General features: G+C 32.1%; 2 protein-coding genes across 2 annotated transcripts in view; one reads left to right on the forward strand and one right to left on the reverse strand.

Moving 5' to 3' along the window:
- The window catches only part of LOC119837278 (REPTOR-binding partner), a 13,769-nt gene extending 6,040 nt beyond the window's left edge, over positions 1-7,729 (reverse strand). Inside the window, exons 1-2 of the mRNA XM_038362794.1 lie at positions 7,549-7,729; positions 4-85 (exon numbers count right to left, since the gene is read on the reverse strand). Of these exons, the coding sequence (XP_038218722.1) occupies positions 4-85; positions 7,549-7,599 (133 nt within the window). The 5' untranslated portion in view covers positions 7,600-7,729. The remainder of the gene's footprint in view (positions 1-3; positions 86-7,548) is intronic.
- Positions 7,730-8,026: 297 nt separating this feature from the next.
- Positions 8,027-21,395, forward strand: part of LOC119837340 (stromal interaction molecule homolog) — a 36,346-nt gene continuing 22,977 nt past the window's right edge. The window contains exon 1 of the mRNA XM_038362893.1: positions 8,027-8,407. Coding sequence (XP_038218821.1) covers positions 8,236-8,407 — 172 coding nt within the window. The 5' untranslated portion in view covers positions 8,027-8,235. The remainder of the gene's footprint in view (positions 8,408-21,395) is intronic.

Below are 21,395 nucleotides of genomic sequence, written 5' to 3' on the forward strand. Positions count from 1 at the left end.
TGCGGCCACGTTTGCCCCCCTCTCGCCTCTCGCCCCCGTCAGCGCCGGACGCGCCCGTCGACACGTACGCACCGCCCAGCGATTCCTGAACGACTGACTGTTATAGAACATGTCGGAATAGATAGATGGCGCTGATTTACATAGTTACAGCTAAATGCATAATAAAATAAATGAAATCTACTTGTACTATACTTAGTAAGTATGTAATAGTTCCTATTTAAGTTTGAGTTTTAAGATTTTATAATAGCATTTGAATACCATATAGAATAACGTTGTATTAATAGTAGCTGTGTTAGAATTTCTTCTAGTTATTCGGTTTCACCCGCATAAGTCTGGATCCCGTAGGAATATGGAGATAAAATGTTGCCTATGTGTTATTCCAATTGTCGAGCTATCTACTTACTTAATTTCATTACAATCGGTTCAGTAGTTTTTGCGTGAAATATGTAGTAACAAATATAGATTATACATCCTCACAAACTTTCGCGTTTATAATATTGGAAGGAAGTAAGAAGTAGGATAGGATAGGATGGTAACTGAACAATTAAAACAATATCTTTATTGCAGTTACAATAACTTATTGAAATGATTGTAATATTGTTTATGTATATCCAACTTTCTAAACTTATAAATTTATATAATGGGTATATACCCATCATGGAAGTTTGTTACTAACTATCCGTTTTCTACATTCTCAAAATTTTATTGTTATCAAAACGCGCCACGTTTCCAATTAGTTTCTCTGCTTATCAGAATCTCCAGATACACGTCTTTCATATGAGTTACAAACTTCAATATACTATTATTTTAGAATAACAATCCTCATATGACCTTGAAGGTATTCCCCACCACGGACAGTTTTAAAAACAGAATATTGAGAAACTGCGCAAATTCTAGATCTTTACCGCGCACGCGCAATTTTTTTGCGAATCGCTATAGTGGTATAAAAACACGACTTGAAGGCAGTCATTATCATTTCCATTGAGTAACTTCAATGTTTACACATATGATAATCTCGATCTTACAGAATTATTTCTGAATGCACAGTATAACTAACAGAAAAAAATTGAAATGCGTTGTTTTATTAGTCACTAGCTGCGCCCCGCGGTTTCACCCGCGGAAATCCGTACCCCGTAGGAATATCGGGATAAAAAATAGCCTTTATGTGATTCACGTTGTCCAGCTATCTACGTCCCAAATTTCATGGCAATCGGTTCAGTAGTTTTTGTGTGAAAGAGCAACAAACACATACACACATCCTTACAAACTTTCGCATTTATAATAATAGGATTAGGATAGTAGTATAGTAAGAAAGTAGGAATAGTAGGAATAGGAAGTAGGAAGTAGGATATATTATTTGTTAAACTGGGAAACAAACAAAAAACAAGAAACATTAATTCTAGCTAGTGCATCAAAACAATTCCTTCTTTTTGAGCAATCGAATTACGTATAAGTACATAGTTACGTAGTTCAATAAAATTAATTTCAATCATTCGACTGAATTATTAATATTAATTAACATTTAAGAAGACTGAACATTTCCTTTGCTTAAATTCTCATTGAATATTACAGAAGCACAATAAAAAAAAACTAACCTTGAAAACGCAACGTAATTCCTAATTTAAAAAAAATAACACGATCTATATTCAAAGCAGCATAGATACATATAAACAATGTTATATGAACTCATAAAATGGAAGACGTAAAATCGTCAATATCCTCAAAAGACGACGACTTGAAGACGCCAGAATCCTTGCTAACGCATTGTTCGTATCGGGGAACAATGAACTTAGTCGCTCGCTACAAACTGCTAATCGCAAAACGTCGCGTCGTAATAACATTGCAACGCAATTTATGCCTCAGTCTAAACTATTTATTTATATGTTTATATAGAGGGAAGCTTATACCTTAGTCTGAACTTATTATTCATATGTATACATAATTACAAAAGGTTTTTGTATGTATGTTTGTAATGTTTTCACACAAAATTTAATAGACCGATTTCAAGAATTATTTAGCACTTAATATTTAACAACATTTATATTGAATCAGCCAATTAAAATTTAAGTATTATTCCATTAGGAAGATGCAAGATGCATTTTTTCTATTCATAGGTATATGCACCGCAGGCAAACCGGGGTGAACCGTTCATACTATCGTACTAACTAGTTCATATAAAATATCGAGTATGCTCCTTAATTGAATTCTTATAAATTTTGTATCTTTCCAAATTCAAAAATGGGACCAAATGATACCAATTTTCTATAAAACACATAAATAATCATGTAACGGAGTTACAACACCAAAAATGAAAAACCGTTGAATTGACTTGACAACCTCCTATGTTATTAGGAAACAAATTTTATTACCAGAAAAAGAAAATATAATAAACAAAAATATACACTGCTGTTAAAGAACGAACTTTATTAAACATTTTTAATGAAAATTCATTAATCCTAATAGCATCGGCAAATTGTGACAACCAAAATGAAATTCTACACTATCAGTCCTCAATAGTCTTTGAATTTCACACCATCATTACTGTTACACGTATAGAGAAAAGAGAAAATTAAGAATAAATGTCTCATATGTCTTAGGCGGTTTCTTTTTCTCTTATATTATGATTTATATAGATAAATGCACTGGAACGTAGGTGAACTATCTACGATGTTATATTAGTTCACCTATCTACATTAAATTTAGGTCTTGACAAAAATTTTTAATTATTATTATTTGAGCGCACATGTCCTCCAGTGTAGAATATAGGATGACGTCAGCATTTAGAGAGACAGAACTCGCTGCGTAGGCAATTGCAGCGTGAAGTGTGCATTCTGATGTCTTTCATATTCTATAGATATTCCAATTTGTTACAATTAAAAAATAACCCATAGTTCTCTCTATTAGCCTTTAAAAATTGGTATAATATAAATACCGAGCGTTTTTGCAACAGTTGCGTGAGCTGCATGTGTGCAGATTATGAGTAGGCCTGTCAATATATTAATTTCACCTGTTTGATGATAGAGGCGCGCGCAGTTCCCCCCGAAGCTTACATACATTTTCCCGGTATATAGTATATTAATAAAATGCACCTGAACCGTAATCAATATGCATCCTGGAAGCACGCAGTTCCGATTAATAAATGTACGATTCAAATGGTGTTCAACTGTATTTGTGCATATAGAATTACATTCTTTGCATTGGTCCGTCTATGTTTGAAAAATGTAGTAGATAACTAAAAATAAACAGGAAGGATGCTTTTATTATTCATAATTTTGAACATTATCTTATTCGTTGAATCAAAAATAAATTTGTTTAGTTATTAGCCTATATAGCATCAAATGAATAAGAAATTGACCGTACCGGACCTACCTCAAGTTCGAATTATTATCAGTGGCTCGCATACTGCGCATAAAGTTTTCTTGCAATGTTTTTACGCAATAATTCTTTAAAGAACTTATAAAAAGTAAAATGAAATATTGTAAACGTTTTTATTATTAACTTACATAAATAGATGATACATACAGCAACGAAATAATCGAATATCATTGTTACAAATACGCAATTCTCGTGTAACTCAGTTAGCAACAAAAGACCGGCGGCAACCAAACTGCGTCGTTCGCGCTTCGCGTCGACCTATCATTTTGTACGGCGTAGTAACTGTCGATACCTAACCTTAAATGCATCGTACTTGACATAATTTACGCAGCTAATAACCCTTATTTAATTACAAACATGTTTACCATTAAATTTAATCAGTTACTTCTCACAAGAATCTTGTTGGAAATTAACAAATAAAACTTACGTTTTCGATCACAACCGCGCCGCGACCGACTGAGAGATTGCCTCGAAACACACTGACAGCGACGCGTACTGCGTACAGCGTTGCGCAGAGCGAACGACCGCGCGCATTCACGTTTTATTTTTCAAAAAAAAAAGAACTTCCAACAGCCACAGCGCCAGCGGTTATGGAAAACCGAAACTTAGTTGCATCAAGTAAGCATAAAACTGAATGCAAAAGTAGTACGCTGCCGACGTAGTGTTGCAACTCGCAATGTATTGTACTCTCCCCGCTTTGAATTAGACTGACCTTATCGTTTCGTTGCACTCGCCCTCGGTAACAACTGCACGTACTAGCTATGAACATCTTTAAATTTATGTCGCAGTTACAATTTACATTGCAAAATTTTGGGCATATTTTGTGTGGACAATGTTTGAGGACTACTAATGTAGTTATTATTTTCCATTTAATGCATCGTGTAACGTAGAATTTTATTTAAATAGCTATTATATTACAATGTAGCACTTAATTGGATCGTTTTGTTGTTATTGTGTACTTTTATCATTAGATATTTGTTTTGTTCTCAAAGAAAATAATCATTTTTAAAACGTATGTTATCACTTTTAGGCACGGGCGTATCAGCGATATCATAGTGAATTTAGGCGTTTATCTTAACAATTTTGTTAGGAACGTCAACAATTATATTATGAAAACATGTTCGTTTTTTAATCAAACACACAAGACAATGCGAATACACAAACAAAGCCGTTTTTAATTTATTACATTACAAAACTCTCTATATACATCAATACATATATATGAAATTCTCGTGGACAATGTTACTTAATACCATGCTCCTCCGAAACGGCTGGGCTGACTCTGATGAAATTTTGTGTACGTATCGGGTAGGTCTGAGAATCGGCCGGCGTGTATTTTTCATACCCCTAAATGATAAGAATAAGGCATAACAGCGTTTGCCAGTTCAGCTAGTATGTAACAAAATTATCTTGAACAAATGTTAGTTACCAAACTCCTTTAAAACGTTTGGACCGATTTTGATGAAATGTTGTATGCAAATCAGGTAGGTTTGAATATCGGCCACCATCTATTTTTCATACCCCTAAATGATAAGACTAAAGCAGAAAGCGGTTGCCGGGTGCAGCTAGTATTATTATAATTTAAAGGTTATATTATGTATTTATCAATCTATGTATTATTATAAAAATTATCAAGTAACAATGTTTGTAAAAACACTTATGTTACAAACATGCTGGGCTTGGCTCGTAGACAATGTTTATGATTCTTTTTTTGTGTTTGCTAAGGTCTTAAAGTATATTGTAATATTTTAGAAATAACAGAGAATGAGGGGTTTCAAACACGATTATTTATTTATATCAACATGTCGAAAATTCTACGAGCATGGTCACGGATCAGGCAGATGCAGATGCTACATATCGTCTGAACTACCCTTAACTTTTTTGTTCAGTTATCATCTTTGTTGAGTATTTTTCTGGATATTGGAAGTATTGGCTTAGAACAGGGTTTCGTAAAGTGTCGCCTATAGACCTCTTAGGGATCCGCAGCGTGTGTAACATAGGACTTTATAAATATCATACAACGTATCTAGATGACTTTGCAAATTTACGTAGTTATGTAATTGTGTAGTCAAGTCGTCGCAATTCAACTAAATATTAAGCGTAATAAAATTACTAGTAACAGTCTTATTAAGATATTAATTTTCATTGCGTTCGTTCTTTCTATTTGAAATTGTAAAAGTAGTCCGTGTCTGTCAAAATATTAAGACGCCCCGGCTTAGATGTTTTCTATATTCTTTTCTACAAAAAAAGTAACCGACGTCTCTAAGGGGGAGTACTACTCTACATATCAGTAAAAGTTAACTTAACTGTTTCGTTACTTACTTCAGAAAATAAATATTCGCATCAGCTCGATAACGGAAGCGAAACGGAGAAGCCATACCAGTAGAAAAATTTCTATTGATATGTAGAATTTATGAAGTTAGGGTCGGTAGAGTTAGGCCGTGTAGATTCAGAAGCTGGGCTCTACATTACATGTGATATCTATTTCACAGATCAAACCTTATTGAGATATTCAGCCTCTGAAATCCTGCAGTACATTGTTTAGTGCATTGCGTGAGGCACTCTTGCCCTTGCTCTGATGGCCCACTGTCGATCGGATGGACTTGGTCCAATTCGTCAGTTGATGAGGTAAATTAAAAGGTCAAAAATAAGATATTTAGTAAACCGCATATTTCTTATTTATGAGCGAATAAAAAAATTTACCTTTTTGTAGAGGAAATGAATGGTCGAATTATTTGATATTTAAAATCACTCATTTGATAAAAGTCACACACAGACACACAGTCAGTTTATGTAATACAGTAAATATTCTAACCGGCCCTTCTTTCGTTTAATACTTAATTTAAAATGTACGTCTAAATAGTTTTAAAAAGACATTGAGAAATCATCTTAACTCCCAAGAATTTCAGTATTAAATATGAACATTAGTAGTTGAAGTAAATTTTTTGAATAAAATGCCATCTAGTGACCATGTATAAAACTATCGAGATTACAATTGTTATAGGAGTCAACTCCATCTATCGGACTGTTATTTTTAATTAATGTAATAAATGATGAATAATGAAAAATGTAATACCTACCGTTTTTCTAATGTGGCAGAAGGTTAGATTTTGTACTAAAATGTTAGTTTAGATTATTTTAATTCTACAACAAAAACAAGTCTATTACTATATCCCTTACAAGAACTAAAAATCTATAGATCTATTGAGATATTGAACATATTAACTGCCTACTACTAACTGCAAATGGTTATTGCTGTGTTTGAGACATGTCATGAGACAATTCACAAAACAGTGAAACAAACAAAGTGGGAATAAGGGTATTGAAACCCCCCTCTAATTTTAATATAATAAAATTCAAATCAGACTATGTACTAAATAAATTGTTACACTAATAGTAAATGGCATTGACAATTATTTGCTCTTTACTGTATTATTTATCACTTAATTTCTTTTCTAATAATACTTCAGGCTTGCAACACTCATTAGTTGATATTTTATTCTAGAAGAATATAGACTGCATAATAAACCACATTAACTTTCAACATGTTTGTAATAAGAAAATCCTATGATATGTTTGATTAAGTGTAAAAAAGGATTGTGTTTTTTTTTTCTTTTATTTCATAAATTATATTTTCAAGATCTTTTAGATTTAGCCACTGCCTACTATAAAATGCAAGGAAATAAATAATTAGAATGGTATCAATATAATGGCAATCACTTCCTACAAATACTCTGCAATCTCATATCATATCATTTATTTCTCTTACAACTGGGTCTACATGTTTATCTTTAATCTACATAAAAAGCTGATAATAAAAAATAAAGAAGCAAAAAATTCTATAAAACCTTTTTGTTAGTATGGATATATTTTTTATTCAAATCAGTTATTTGAATGCATCTTTTGAGTAGAAGATATGATAGATTATACAATAATAAAATTGGTCATCACTATGTATGACGAAACTATTGTGCAATACAAATTTGTACAAAAATATTTATCAATAACAATGTCATATTCCTAACCAGGAAGTTATTGATACGAACATATGGACGATTTTTTCTATCATTAAATTGTGAGACAATACTTCCTTACTTTACTTATCTACGCTAAATACCAAGTCGACAATAATAGGCAAACAAAAATATCGACAAAGAAAAATGGGTGACTTACATTTTGGGATTCCTCTTCTAGCACAGCCATCGTCTCAAAATCAATATTCATTTTGAATCAATGATTTCACTATTCCTTTTTGAAAAATAAATCACCAAATCTTTCAATGAGAGAATTAGTATGATTTTATTAATAATTTCGTACGTATTGTTTACAAACTCGCAAGGTCACTTGACATATTGATATTATTTTATTAACGTCACTTGACGTCACAGGCTTGTCACAGACTGTATTAAACTCATTTATGATAATTTTTGCTTAATTCTAGTAGTTAAGAATGAAAAATTTTGAAAAACAGCAATTTTTACTATAGTCAAATGTGTTTGATCATAAAAAATAAAGAATCCCATTTATCGATTGCAAAGGGATAAGTGGCTTAAACTTTATCTGTGTATTACTAAGTCAAGATAAAATTTGTTATCTGTGGTCTTTGAATTTGACATTTAGAAAGGTTGCCATATAAAATTAGTAAACGTCAAAATTATTCGACCTCATAATTTTTGCTGTGATAAAGGCTGGCTGTAGTTTTTTTTAACTGTACGTGTGATGTGGTCTTAGAAAATTTTATAAACTTAATAAAAAAACATGCTGCATGTTAGAATGTAGATTGTGTGCATGTTTCAAAGAGTGGTGAAAAATTATTTTGAACATTATAGGCAGTAAGTTCAGTGTCATTGAAAGATCACGATGCGTATCGGTTTTGTGTTATATTGGTGCGTATTTGCTCTTCATCTGTGTAAAGCAGATGATGGGGAGCGGACAGAATCGAAGGACACAGGCCGAAGGGCACATTGGGGCCCTGTAGCTAGAAGTAGTTCATTTATGAGTGACTCCGCGGCTGCAGCATCGAACGAACTCAGTGAGTATTCTGTTACATAGTGCAATCATTTAACACCTGTTAGCGTCCTTCACGCCGAGCAATATATTGTAGTGTTTAATTTAGTCATTAGAATTAAATCCGCATTGACGATAACGACAATATAAATTGTACTTCGATTTGTGAACCATCAAACACTGACCTTATAAACATCTGTTTACCATATCTAGATATACCAGAATGTTCTTATTATCCCTCGTAATATATTATTTTTCTTTTGCTGCTTATTAATATGAGATCAAAATGTATAATAACTATTCCTCATATATTTCTTTTCAAATTATGGATACACCAGCACACATAAAAATTTTTGGGTAAATTTACTTAAAAATAAAGAAAACAAAAAAAAGAAAAGTAACAATTTCAAAGTAGGGATTTTATTTTTTTAAGTATTGAAGCTTTTAATTGGTTTATTGTTTATCAAAGTATAAAAGAAAATTTTGTTTCTCAATAATATATCAATTCAAGTTATTTTTGTAGAGTTTGTGCTTTTTAAAGTTTGTAATTTTGAATTAATTTTACTCATGTATATACTAGTTTTGATTTCATGCATGGTATACTCATATTTCATACCTCATATTTGTGTTATGTATAATTAATTTCTGAAGATTTTAAAAAGACCTTAGTGTTTGATAATAGTTTATTTTTTATTTTTTTAGAATTATCATATAATCTGTAAATTTCTATAACATATCCGGTAATAAAGAAAGTTACTTACTTATGACTTACTTAAAAACTTACATAAAGATTAGAAACAGTTTTGATACAATTAAGTAATAATAAATAGAAACACTTGAAATTAACTGGCCACATTAATCTAAAGTTTATTAGATTATTACAATAAGTCAATAAAACATGTATGTTTTTTGTTTTTATTAATATTATTATATTTTTTATTCATAACACTTAGCAGGTAACAATCATACTGTCTTTATCCTTATTTAGCACTGAAGATAATTTGGACCTATGTTCATTAAACTCCAAAAGTGACGGCAAAAAAGTATTATGTTGTTGTTTAATGACAGTTAAATCACTTGAGATACCTTTAAATAAAACTCTGCCTTATAACACTTATATCAGGGATCAATTTCAAAACTATCATAACATTACAGCTCTCAACTAATTTTCTGTACTAAATTTGTTGTCAACGACATGTAAAAAACCCTGAGAGGAACAATGAAAATATGTATTCTAAACGTTAGCATTTGATACTCATGAGTCAGGGTCAAGGAGACATTAATGTTACACAGCATCCCAATTATTGTAATGATACACAAAAACCATTGTATCACTGAACATTTAACAAGTTTATTTTTATCTCAAACTCGTATAATAATTACTAACAAGTGCTTGGAAGTATTTTTTAAAGTACCTTGAGGTGTGAATGTTTTGGGACATTTTTTTTATTAGGGAATGTTTCTACATTATATAGTTTAGCTAAGTATATATGTATATATATATATATAATAAATCGTAACAGTAGACTATGTATACGGGCATATGGCTTATCAATCACTCATCAAAGAAAAAGTCTTTGAAAGAGATATGAAAAGACATGGAAAGGTTGAGGAAGTTAGTGCCAAATGTTTGCCCAAAATTTGTTGGAAAGTGTCTGGGACTTTATTTTCCTAATCAACACTTTCTAACTGTTGATTGACAACTTTTTGATTTCATATTATTGCAAGGAAAATTATGGGCTTGATCACTGATGTTCAAAGTATGTTGAGAAATATGGGCTTGCACCATTTATAATCAGTGGTAATTATACGTGCTAAATGCCTCTTCCATAAACAGCCATATGTATTTTTTACAAATAAAAAATAGTACTTTTACTGCATACTATAACAATTAAAGAAGAAAAAAAGAAATTCTCAGTGTGATTACATTCGCTCTACATTCGAATATTGGCAATTTAATTAGCGTCTCAAGTCGGTCTTCGGATCGGCCTATTACTAGATAATCCGGCGCACGACGGGCTCGAGACGGCGCTTTTAATTACCTGAAGGAATTTTCATTACAATAAACGGCACCGTCATTTGCATCAGGAACTAAAATACGCGGCGACAACGCGTGACAGAATCGCTTTTCAACGTAATCACGTGTTCCGGATCGATCGTCTGGATTCGGTGACGGAAATAGTTGCGGCCATACTCGCGTCTAACAGATCGCTGTCTTTGCGATTGCGAATTCGATTCATGTTTCTTGAATGAGATATCATGAGTGATTTTTTGTACGCTCGCTCATAATGACACTTTACGTGGTTGTTATTGTTTTTTTTTTAATTATAACTGAACGCTCGAATACCCTATCGAGACCCCTCACCCTTAGTACTTCTAAAAATTGATATCCGACAAAAGGGGAAAAATGTGTCATCAAGCGTACTCTGTACTATGCTATATATAAGGTATATAACATAGTATAGATAGAAGATTTCGATGCTAAAAAGAATTATAAACAGGAGAAAAAAAAAATTATTATTACATTTTTATTCATAGAACAAAATCTTATATTTCTGTTTTATGGTAATGTCAAACTTTGACCATTTTAGCATTGAATTCATCGCAAATATGAATAATCACATCTCATTCAATATGATTTCTGTGTATTTAAATTTATTGTCCATGTCTCAATTGAAAATTTAACTTTTTATGCTAAAACTATTCGTACTCTGAAATATATTGGTGTGGCATCTTCTATAGCATATAGTCTGTCTTTTACTTATCTATAACTCGTACATTCGGCGTGACTCATTACAGCGTCTAGCGATACGTGGAGTGCGGACCTTGTGATTTTGGCGGTTTGTCGTCGTCAATATATCGTATATCGTCGATATACATTACTTTGTGCTCTAGTGAGGTTAACGCCAAGGAGTTTGCGACCGGTTTTCATACGAGCACTAACAGAATAAACTGAAAAGCTATAGCAATTTGAACTCTAAGAGAACTGTCTGATATTAGTCTGAGATGATGAGCAATCGAAGTAGACTTATATCAGAGACAGTCAGACTACTGCATTTTTTTGTTTTTTATTGATTCATCGAGATTGTTAAGAAGTAAGCGTGAAATTGTATTTTAATGTATTTGTAATACCTATAGATGCCATAAGTGTTGGACGTAAACAGATGCCAATCCATTTCTTCATCATCATCAATGATAAAGGACAACATCGTTAGTAAACCGGCATGTCCAAGATTTTTCTTTTAAACAAGTATATTTTATATAAGTTTATGATATAACTGTCATCTGATTTTCATTCTAATCACGTAACACACAATGTACAAATTGCCTTGAGGAAATACGATATTACCGAAATCGCATATAACATTGTACATCCAATTCAGCCTCCGGTTTTCCCTTATTCGGAGCCAAACTTCCAAAGACAATATGCGCAATGAATGAATTATATTTTCCTTATCGCCACCAGTAATCCTTAACATAATATTGATGTATTAAAAGCTTCATATGGAATCTGGATTACGCGCAAATAGAAATGTTATCGCTACATTATGCTCACATTTACAGAACACGTGCATCAGTAGATAATTTTTTGCGAGAAATCGATGCTGTGTGCGTTCTTAATTTGTTCACGAAGATCCGGCAACAAAATAATATCGTAACAGCAAAGTTCAGCGACACGGTGGCTGTAGTACAGTAGAGTTCGTGTATACAATTTATTAATTACTAGCTTGCCGCCCGCAGCTTCGCCCGCGTACTCAAAGAGAAACTCGCGTTCCCTTTCCAGTGGTATTTCCGTAATAAAACCTATCCTATGTTCTTTTTCGGGTCTTAAACTATCTTTATATTAAATTTAGTCAAAATCGGTTCAGTGGTTAAAGTGTGAAAGCGTAACAGACAGACAAACACCGTTACTTTCGCATTTATAATATTAAGTAGGGATTGAGCACCCTTATATGATCTATCAATATCACTCATTCACTGATTTAATAATAAAAACATCTTGCAGCAGCGAAAATGCAAGGGTAAAAACGTAATATCTTTTCTAAAACTCCCTGTATTACTTATTAATGTGATTTAAATTTCTTTGAAAATATACTGAACAATACTGAAGGCAATATAATATGGCTTGTGGGCCTTGGTCTACATTTTATTGTAGTTCTCGATAAGTCGTCCCTTTATTGTTTCCTGTATTCATTTAATCAACTTTATATTTTACAACACTGTATCTTGCTGCAAAATTTGATACTGTATAGTACCTATAAATTAATATTTTAGTATTAATTTATTATATATTTATTAATATTTTAATATTAATTTATTATATATTAATTAATATTTTAATATTAATTTATTATATATTTATTATATATACCTATAAATTATACTTCGGATGATTTGAAGTCTACAAACTGAAACACGGAAAGAGATGCGCTGCTAAATTACGACCGCCAACAGTTAAACCGAGAACAGAACAATAACAAATAAACTTCGATAACAATTACACTGCATCCAATATAGGAGAGTATAAATTAAAAACGTAGACGATTCGCGACACACGTAAACAGGCATGAGGCAGCGGCGTTTGGCACGCGATGTATGCCGAAATATTGTTCCCATGCCTAAATTAGTACTTTCAATGCACCTGAATTAACACGCCCGTAGGGCTTAGTCACGGTTAATGCGGAATATTTGAATATATTAGATATCGCCATTCTCAATTCTTATGCCATTTGTTCCGGAGTCGGAAATATTCGCGGTATGATCTAGAGAGATAAGTATGCTATATTATGCTCGTTTTTTTTTTTTGTTTTCTTTACATATTTATTGGATTGTTTTTAGGCGTGTTGTGAAACGATAAGTTTAAATTACACTTTCTTTCTTTTCTTTACAATACGTATTTGCATCGTACACGTAATAGCGTACATATCTGAATAGAAACCAAATGGAAGTGACAGTGCCGAAAAATCTGTGTTTCTGCAGTCCAAACACACGAGGAACGAGTTTTTTTTTATCTTTATCAACTTTCCCATCTCAATTAATGATGTGAGACGTTTTTAGCTTGAAAAAAAATACTGTAATTACATTAAACAGCACATAACGCTCTGTAATATGTTACATATGCAGTTGTTTCATTGCTACGCTGCCACATGTTGCGCGAACTGGTTTATAAGGTCGCTACGATCTGATAAATTTTAAACGGTTACCAATATACTTCAATATCTATTTTTAGAATAGTTGTATGATCTTTTCATGCCATTGAATCTATTTTTAACGTAACTAGTAGGTACGTTTTATAAATAAGCAGGGTTTAATGATTTTGAAAATATCAAAGAACGGGTATAATTGGTTATTCTTTGGACCCACTCAGGTAAGGTACTTTTTTGTTGAGCACTGAAGAGCACTGTGTTGTACCTTTAATAAAAAAAACCAATATTACTTCTCAATGGGATTACTTATAGCGCTGAAAGAAGTTAATAGATGAAGTTATTCTTAAATACAATGGGACTAATCTATACGTCCTTGCCTCACCGATAACACGCAATAAATTGTATCCTTGTGTATGTGTATGGGTATAATGTGCGATTGTTAGCTTTATATCTCGGCAAGGCTATGTATGCATTGTCAATGTTTGAGAATGCTATTGCCCCATGAAAGAAACCTAGATGGCTTTCATGTCCCATAGAACTACTACCCGACAGACAATAAGTGACGAGCGCCGGCTAAAAGCATTCGTAATTATTGTATATATGTAAATAATTTATTGTATACCAACTCTCTTAATCTACCTAAGTGTTTCATGGTTTCCTTTTAAGGCCAATTCGATTTTCGGTTTTCGAATTATGACTTGTTACAAATAAACTTATACAAATTCTCAAATAGAAAAATATGGTGGAATCATCTATGGGCTCTTTGTGAATGGGTAACACGCAATGGGTGATACATGAGTTACCATCGATTCTACTGAACTATTCGTATGCTCATTCAGTTACAAGCTACAAACGTTAATTGATCCCAATAACGCAGAGTTAAGTGGCCGGGTATGGTATGGCGCTATTGCTGGACTTTTGTTTTCTACTCTGATTAATTGCTCAATTGTTATGTGGTTATTTTGAAATAGTTACGTAGCACGTTTCACGTATTCATTGTCATCTGTTTGTATTTTAAGTAGTTGTCAATTGAAATGCACTATATCGATATTTTAGGAATACTTCTCCTAATTTAAGAGAAACCATTATATGTGATTGAAAAAACATCCGAGTAACAATGATTAGTGACCTATATAGACCTATTTGTTAAGTTTGCTGTGGGTTATTTAATTTTTTAAATTTTATTCTGTTTCAATAGTGGCGTGTATTACAAAAGTGAATGAGATAAGACCTTTAATTATGAAATAATTTAGTGTTTTTTTTTTTATGTACAGATACAATTAAATAATCCACTGCAACTAAATTTGATCGAAATAGGAACGTGCCAGGATAGGAATGCGGCACGATATGCTATGCTATGCTCAGTGGCGCAATGATCTAGTGGGCAAAATCTCATACTTTTCAATAATATAATTATTAATAAATATTTTTTTTGCCTGACACCTTCCTGTTATGATCGTACCACACATGCGTTATAGTGTGTAGAGTCCTTTACGTCCTCACACACGAGCTAGTATCGGGTCATCAAAGTATTCAAGATTTCGAAAAAACCACTTTATTAATTAATTAGTATCCCACTTTTGGTTAATTGAAACCGTCCCCGTTACAGAACACTGTGGACGCTTTGTTCACAGCTGCATGTAAACATTGTATCGACGTCAATTCTTCTTCAGTCTGCGAAATTGTTCTGTTGTGTTTGTGTTTCGTCATTTTGTTTGTTAATATAAGTGTGTTGATTTTATGTGACGTGATTAATTAAGCCACTTGGTCGTTGGTGGTAGATTAAATTAACACACATTCGGTGATAAATATGTGCATCATATGTTTTACACAAAGAATCATCAGAAATTCAGTAATTGACTTAGTGTTATTGTGTAATGAATAATACACACAATTTAACAGGATTTATGGTGCTTTTCCTTATTCGAATCAGTCGTATATTACCAGTGTTGTGTAGTAGTCTAAACTGAGAGTATTTTTAAATTCGCGGTAATTTTTTAATTTGAAGTCTTAATGATAAAATGCGCTTTAAACAACTTCAAATTCAAAACAACTTTAAAAGTTTATTTTCTCTCATTTCCTCCGTTATTGGCATAAGTATTTGTGAGTATGTATGTTTAATAACCTTCGTTGCTCTTTGATAATATGCTATTTCACCTAAGCATCAATCTGAGAAGCTATTTATACTTATCCTTAATTTTGTATTTGTCGAATAAAGTTCAAAACAGCTCCATCAATTTTTTCACAATCCGGGCGAAGCCGGGACAGGCAGCTCGTATTATATAAAATTAGCTTCTTATCTACAAAAATTTTCCGTATTATTACCAATATACAGTTAAATGATAATATTTACACGATAAAATGAATTCATACTTATATTAATTCATTTGAAAAGTGTTTTAAACACGCTTTTACTAGCTTCACCTGTATCTTTGTATGTTTGTATGTAGCCATCTCCTTAGACTCGATTTTAACTACCTTTAAACAAATTATAGTATTTAAAATTTGGTATCAACTTATTATGCTGTTTATTAAGGATCGCTGACAATACAATAATTTTCATGATTTCAACTTATTATTCTGATTAGGATTAAGCCATTAAGTCCCTTACGTATACTCTGTAGAAAACAAGTAAGACTATGTAGTTAATTCGTTTAATATAGTTAAAGCGTTTTTTTAACTATATTTACTATTACACAAGCAACTATTTGTTCGCCTCGGTTTCTATGGTGCATTCCCATTCATACATAATATAAAGCCTATGTCAATCAGGGAATTTGCAGCTGAAACTGTGGTGATTAGGATTTTTAAAATAGGTCCCAAACTTTTTGTGTGAAAACATTGCAAACATACTCTCAGCATATGCTATAAGTATAGACTAAACGAATCGACAGACTGTTCTAGAAAGAGTGTATTAAATCGGCTGGAAACACTCGAGTAGAAACAATTAGCAACTGGACATATAATAGTACGTGGAAATGTATAAAACAATGAGATCCGCGGACACGTGCACGGCGATTGTCTGATTTGATATGCAAACGTGAATTAGTAATCTGAAATGTGTTCAAATGGCAACCCAGCAATTTTATATTAAATAAGCTTCTATAGTGTCATGTAGTAATAGTCACTTAGGTTATACAATTTTGTTTATAGTCTGAAAAAATGCTTTTCGTAAGCAGGTCTTTAAGTTTTCACGATTAAAAAGGATTTGTGTTGGTGTTTGCTCTGAAGTTCAAAGTCTGGTAGTTCAACTAATGGGGAGAGGTCTTATCGCCTATGAACGCGTTTGTTCCCTTGCTTAACTCAAACTCAAATTTACCAATGAGTTACTAAAGTGGTAGATAGATTACTTAGCTGTTTAAATGTGTACGCTTTTCTTTTCTATTAGATGTACACATTTTGATATCAGTAGAAATACTTACTAGTTCTCATGTAGAGAACGAACAATATTGCATTTTTCTCAATTTCTCTCTCAAAGGATTAAATTGTTTTGATTTATTTGAATAACAAACGTGAATGTACCTTTATATGGCAACATTATGTGTGTTTATAGTGTGTTGACAATATTATGTGCGCTTCTTTTACACAAGTAATATAAAACAAAACACACAAATAAACACGTAATATTTACGTATATTGCTTATTATAATGCTAAATGAAAGAATCACTAATCGGCACTTTGGACCCTATTTTGTAAAACGGGAAAATTATTTGCATGTCCGTATTATTTACCACAATATTGCTAAACTATGATTTATGTATGCGTCATTTTCCTGTACTGAAAATAATAAAATAAAACTTTACAATGAATAGGAATGGTTCATGTTTTGAGATATAATCATCAAGACTAAAGCTAAAGAAGTTTCTATAAAAGTTTACTTAACCCAAATGAGTGTCAAAACGTTAATATAATATGATGAATACATTCACAATACGTTCTACCCACAACACCAGGCAAGTTCTTGTATTGAGTCACAACAATGTTACAATTATTATTAATGTATTTAATTTTAGAAAAGGACAGTGCATAAATTAATATATGATCTGATTATCTATACTAATATTATAAAGCTGAAGAATTTGTTTGTTTTAACGCATGAATCTCAGGAACTATTGGTCCGATTTGAAAAATTAGATAGCTCATTTATTGACGAAGCCTATAGGCAATATATGTACCACGGGACGGACTGCTAGTGATTGAATATAATTTAACGACGTTTCTAATAACGAATTTCTCAGTTCAACTAGGTGTATTTTTTAAGTTTTGTTACTGGATAACTTCCTGTGTTTTTCAGCCGATTAAGCATTTGTAGTGGTACCTCCCTCTCCAGAAACGTCGGTGACCACCCTACTTGTACAAAAGATTTATTTAATTGAAAAAGTAGCTTAAAATGTCTTGTCCTGATTTCAGATGAGTAAAGAAACCTGTTATATACAAAAAAGGACCTGTTACATAAGAACGTCTTAGTGAATTATTATAGTCCTAGGGAATGCTTCATCTCAATAGGGGCTAATAATTCCTCATATTTAGGATGCCACAAGACCCGCTAGTCCGTGTTCATAAAACGATATAAAAGCATCTGTCTCTTGCCCAACTTGCTCAACTTTCGTTTGATAGGAATGTTACATGAGTATTATTATAGTTTATCCTTTAGTTCTAGTTAAACAATAGAACATCCACATTTCTTCTAACATCTCTCTCATTGTGGGCAATAGAGATGGGTTTTGACGGTACATTACGGATGCTAAGAGCACTAATTGATGCTGAGATGTGATTTATACTCCGCCCGCGCTGAGTGAACGCAAACGGCGCGTAAATTACATTTATTGGTTATCTCGCTGAAATACAGAATAAATACGACGTTTTTTGACGCAAACGAAATAGAGTGCGGCTGAAATATTCCATTAAATAATTTACTATTGCGCCGTTATCGAGTTGCATTTGTAGTTTGAGGATAAAAACCTAAATGTGTCTTGGTAACGGTTTAATCTGTTCATGGAAGTGATTGAGCTCTTTGTCGTGTAATTGTTGGGTTCGCTTAAGTGATTTAGGCAATATGTATAATTAAATAGATTTTTAAAGGTATTGCGAGTACAAACATGTTATAACGAAACTTCTCGATTTTTTTCTTGTAGAAGACAAATACGAATAATATTTACTATACACAATTAGGGATAAATAACGTGAAGAGACCGGTCTGACCAAGAATCAAAAGTTCGACGACATGACATTTATGACATCTATCAAACCGCACTTGCCTATAGCGGTGGATTATGGCCTTAACACTTACAGGAGGCATGCATGTTTCCCTGCAGCGAAGTACAAGTATCTATATAAAATTAAATTATGATGTAAAGTAAATTATTAGTAGTTATAATTATTGAAATATTAGCAAAACTGTTGTCTTTTTTTACTATAGAATAAAAGTTACATTTAATGTTAAAAAAGTTACCAAATACCAAATATTCATGAATCCTAATTAAAATTAAAAAAACGTTTGCTTTTTACGCTAATGTTTTCTTTTTACCTATATATTTTCATAAAGTTTTATTAAGATGATCTCATATGTCAGTGATGAGGCTGCGTTACGTTAATTAAGAGCAATATATAAGAAACTGAATGATATTGTCTTTGTTTCTTAAAATAAACACAATACAAACATACTTATCTAGAGACATATGTATCATATATGTACTTCCTTCCTGTTGACATCTCATTCGCTGAATATATATCGATAGTAATATTATAAATGTAATTACTCAATAAAATTTTCTTATATATCTATTTTTTCTTGATAATTTATTAATGTGTGTTATGTTATATTTAAAAGGAAAGGAAAGTAAGGATATTCAACGTATCATTGTTATATTATTATTATTTTATCCTTGGCTTTGTTAAAACTAAGTCTGACATGTAAAGAATAAAAGAAGAGAAAATCCGTAAATAATCATGATTTACATCGCATATTCAATACAAATTGCCCGGCTCCGTTCGCGTGATCAAGCATCATTCCTATGGGACATGGTAGATGTTTCTCTGCGGTAAAAAGAAGCTTACATACCACTTTATTGCATCCTAACTGTCAAAGGCAAATAATGACATCAACAAAACTTATTATTGTAAAGATATCTACCCACATAACATTAGCAGGAGCAATTAAATTGCGATAACGTCCCTCACATAACTATCTCCTTTCTCAATTCAGGTTAATTTTTAAACCGAACGATAGCCGAAAAACCGTGTTTTTAAATTAGTATAACAAAGCATAGATAATACCATAAACACAACCGTTTGACCGATAACGCTTATCAGCGGTCTATGCAATATATCACAAGTGCCGTTCTTTTTTATTTCCTTATATACCTACATATTATGTTCTTAATTTTAATGCAAAATAATTATTTCGATGAAATTGTGCTACTTTGAGATAAGTGTCATTTGTAATTTCTATTTTAGGTGATTAGGCTCTTAACAAATTTATCGCTTTAAATTATATTAACGTGCTCGTCATAATGTTATCTAAGCTTTTAAATTATGCGTAATACAAATAGATTTAGACGTTTCATAAGATGAGATTTATTCCAAAATATACAACTACAGCACTTGCCATATTTAAATCTCTAAATAACAACTATTAAAAATTCTGTGTCTAATTCACGAAACATAAACGTTGTTTTTATAGTTGGGTATACTTACTATTGACCTTGCATTACGTTTCTTATCATTCCACATGCGACATTTTGTGTTTTGATTTCCACGGCAAAATCGTTTGTGACTCATATAATTTATTTATATACGAAGGTTAATCAAAGTCAGGTTAATCAGTTATACCTAATACCTTTAGGAAATTAATAAAAATATTCTTTTTTTGTGTAATTCTAAATCGACATATATATGTGTTGTGTCTAAAAAATTAAATCAACTAAAGAAGCGCAAACAGTTTCAATAACATAATTTAAATATAACCTGAACTTAAACGGTTACTAGGTAACTAGGTTAGGTTAATCCAATTGAGACAAGTGAAGCCTTAATGTTTTAGTTATCATTTAGATAAAAGATAAGAGGTTATCAGACTGAAGTGTCTCGCTGTGATTGTCGTGATATCACCGTGGGCGGATATCATGAGAGGAAGACACGTATCTGAATAATCGTAATTATTGCTTAGACTATAGGATTAAAATACTTAAACAAAACGTAGGTGTGTACATGTCCGCGTGAAGTGATAATGACTTGCAATTTTTTAGAGAGTATTGATATATAATTTGCCAATTTAAGTATTTTTCTTTGAAATGTTTGGTTTGAATGGCGAAACTGGTTTTAAATTTAAACGCTGATGATTTTCTTCTAACGGCACGTGTGAGCCTAGGACCTGGATACGCTGGATTCTGGATGCCGGAGCTCTTGAAAGCCTTACTTAAATATTTGTTATATTTATAATGTATACGTACAAACGAACTCAAATTAACGGACTTCATATTTCTATTAACTACCATATTCAACTCTAATAGGCATACCATTGTACAAATAAACAAGAAAATTCATGAAGTAGTTTATATTCAAAAGATAAACCACGTTTATGATATATTTGTACGTGTCTTTAGCAAGAATCCACGGTATTTTAATACAAAGAGCAATGACACATAGACTACAGGCCCATATAGAAAAAATTACGGGTCATTTGAACCACCAGATGACCTATCTAGAACGATATAAGAGCATCAAATAATAAGATTCAGCACTATGCCGTCACTTGTAAGCTGTCCAACTGAGTGCAGGTGAGAATTCATAAGTACAGGTAGAGTGAGTACATTTTGGTCACATGTTTTTGTACGGCATTCTTACCACCGATAGATCCATTAAAAATA

This window comes from Zerene cesonia, chromosome 27 (assembly GCF_012273895.1).
Source record: "Zerene cesonia ecotype Mississippi chromosome 27, Zerene_cesonia_1.1, whole genome shotgun sequence".
Taxonomy (NCBI): domain Eukaryota; kingdom Metazoa; phylum Arthropoda; class Insecta; order Lepidoptera; family Pieridae; genus Zerene; species Zerene cesonia.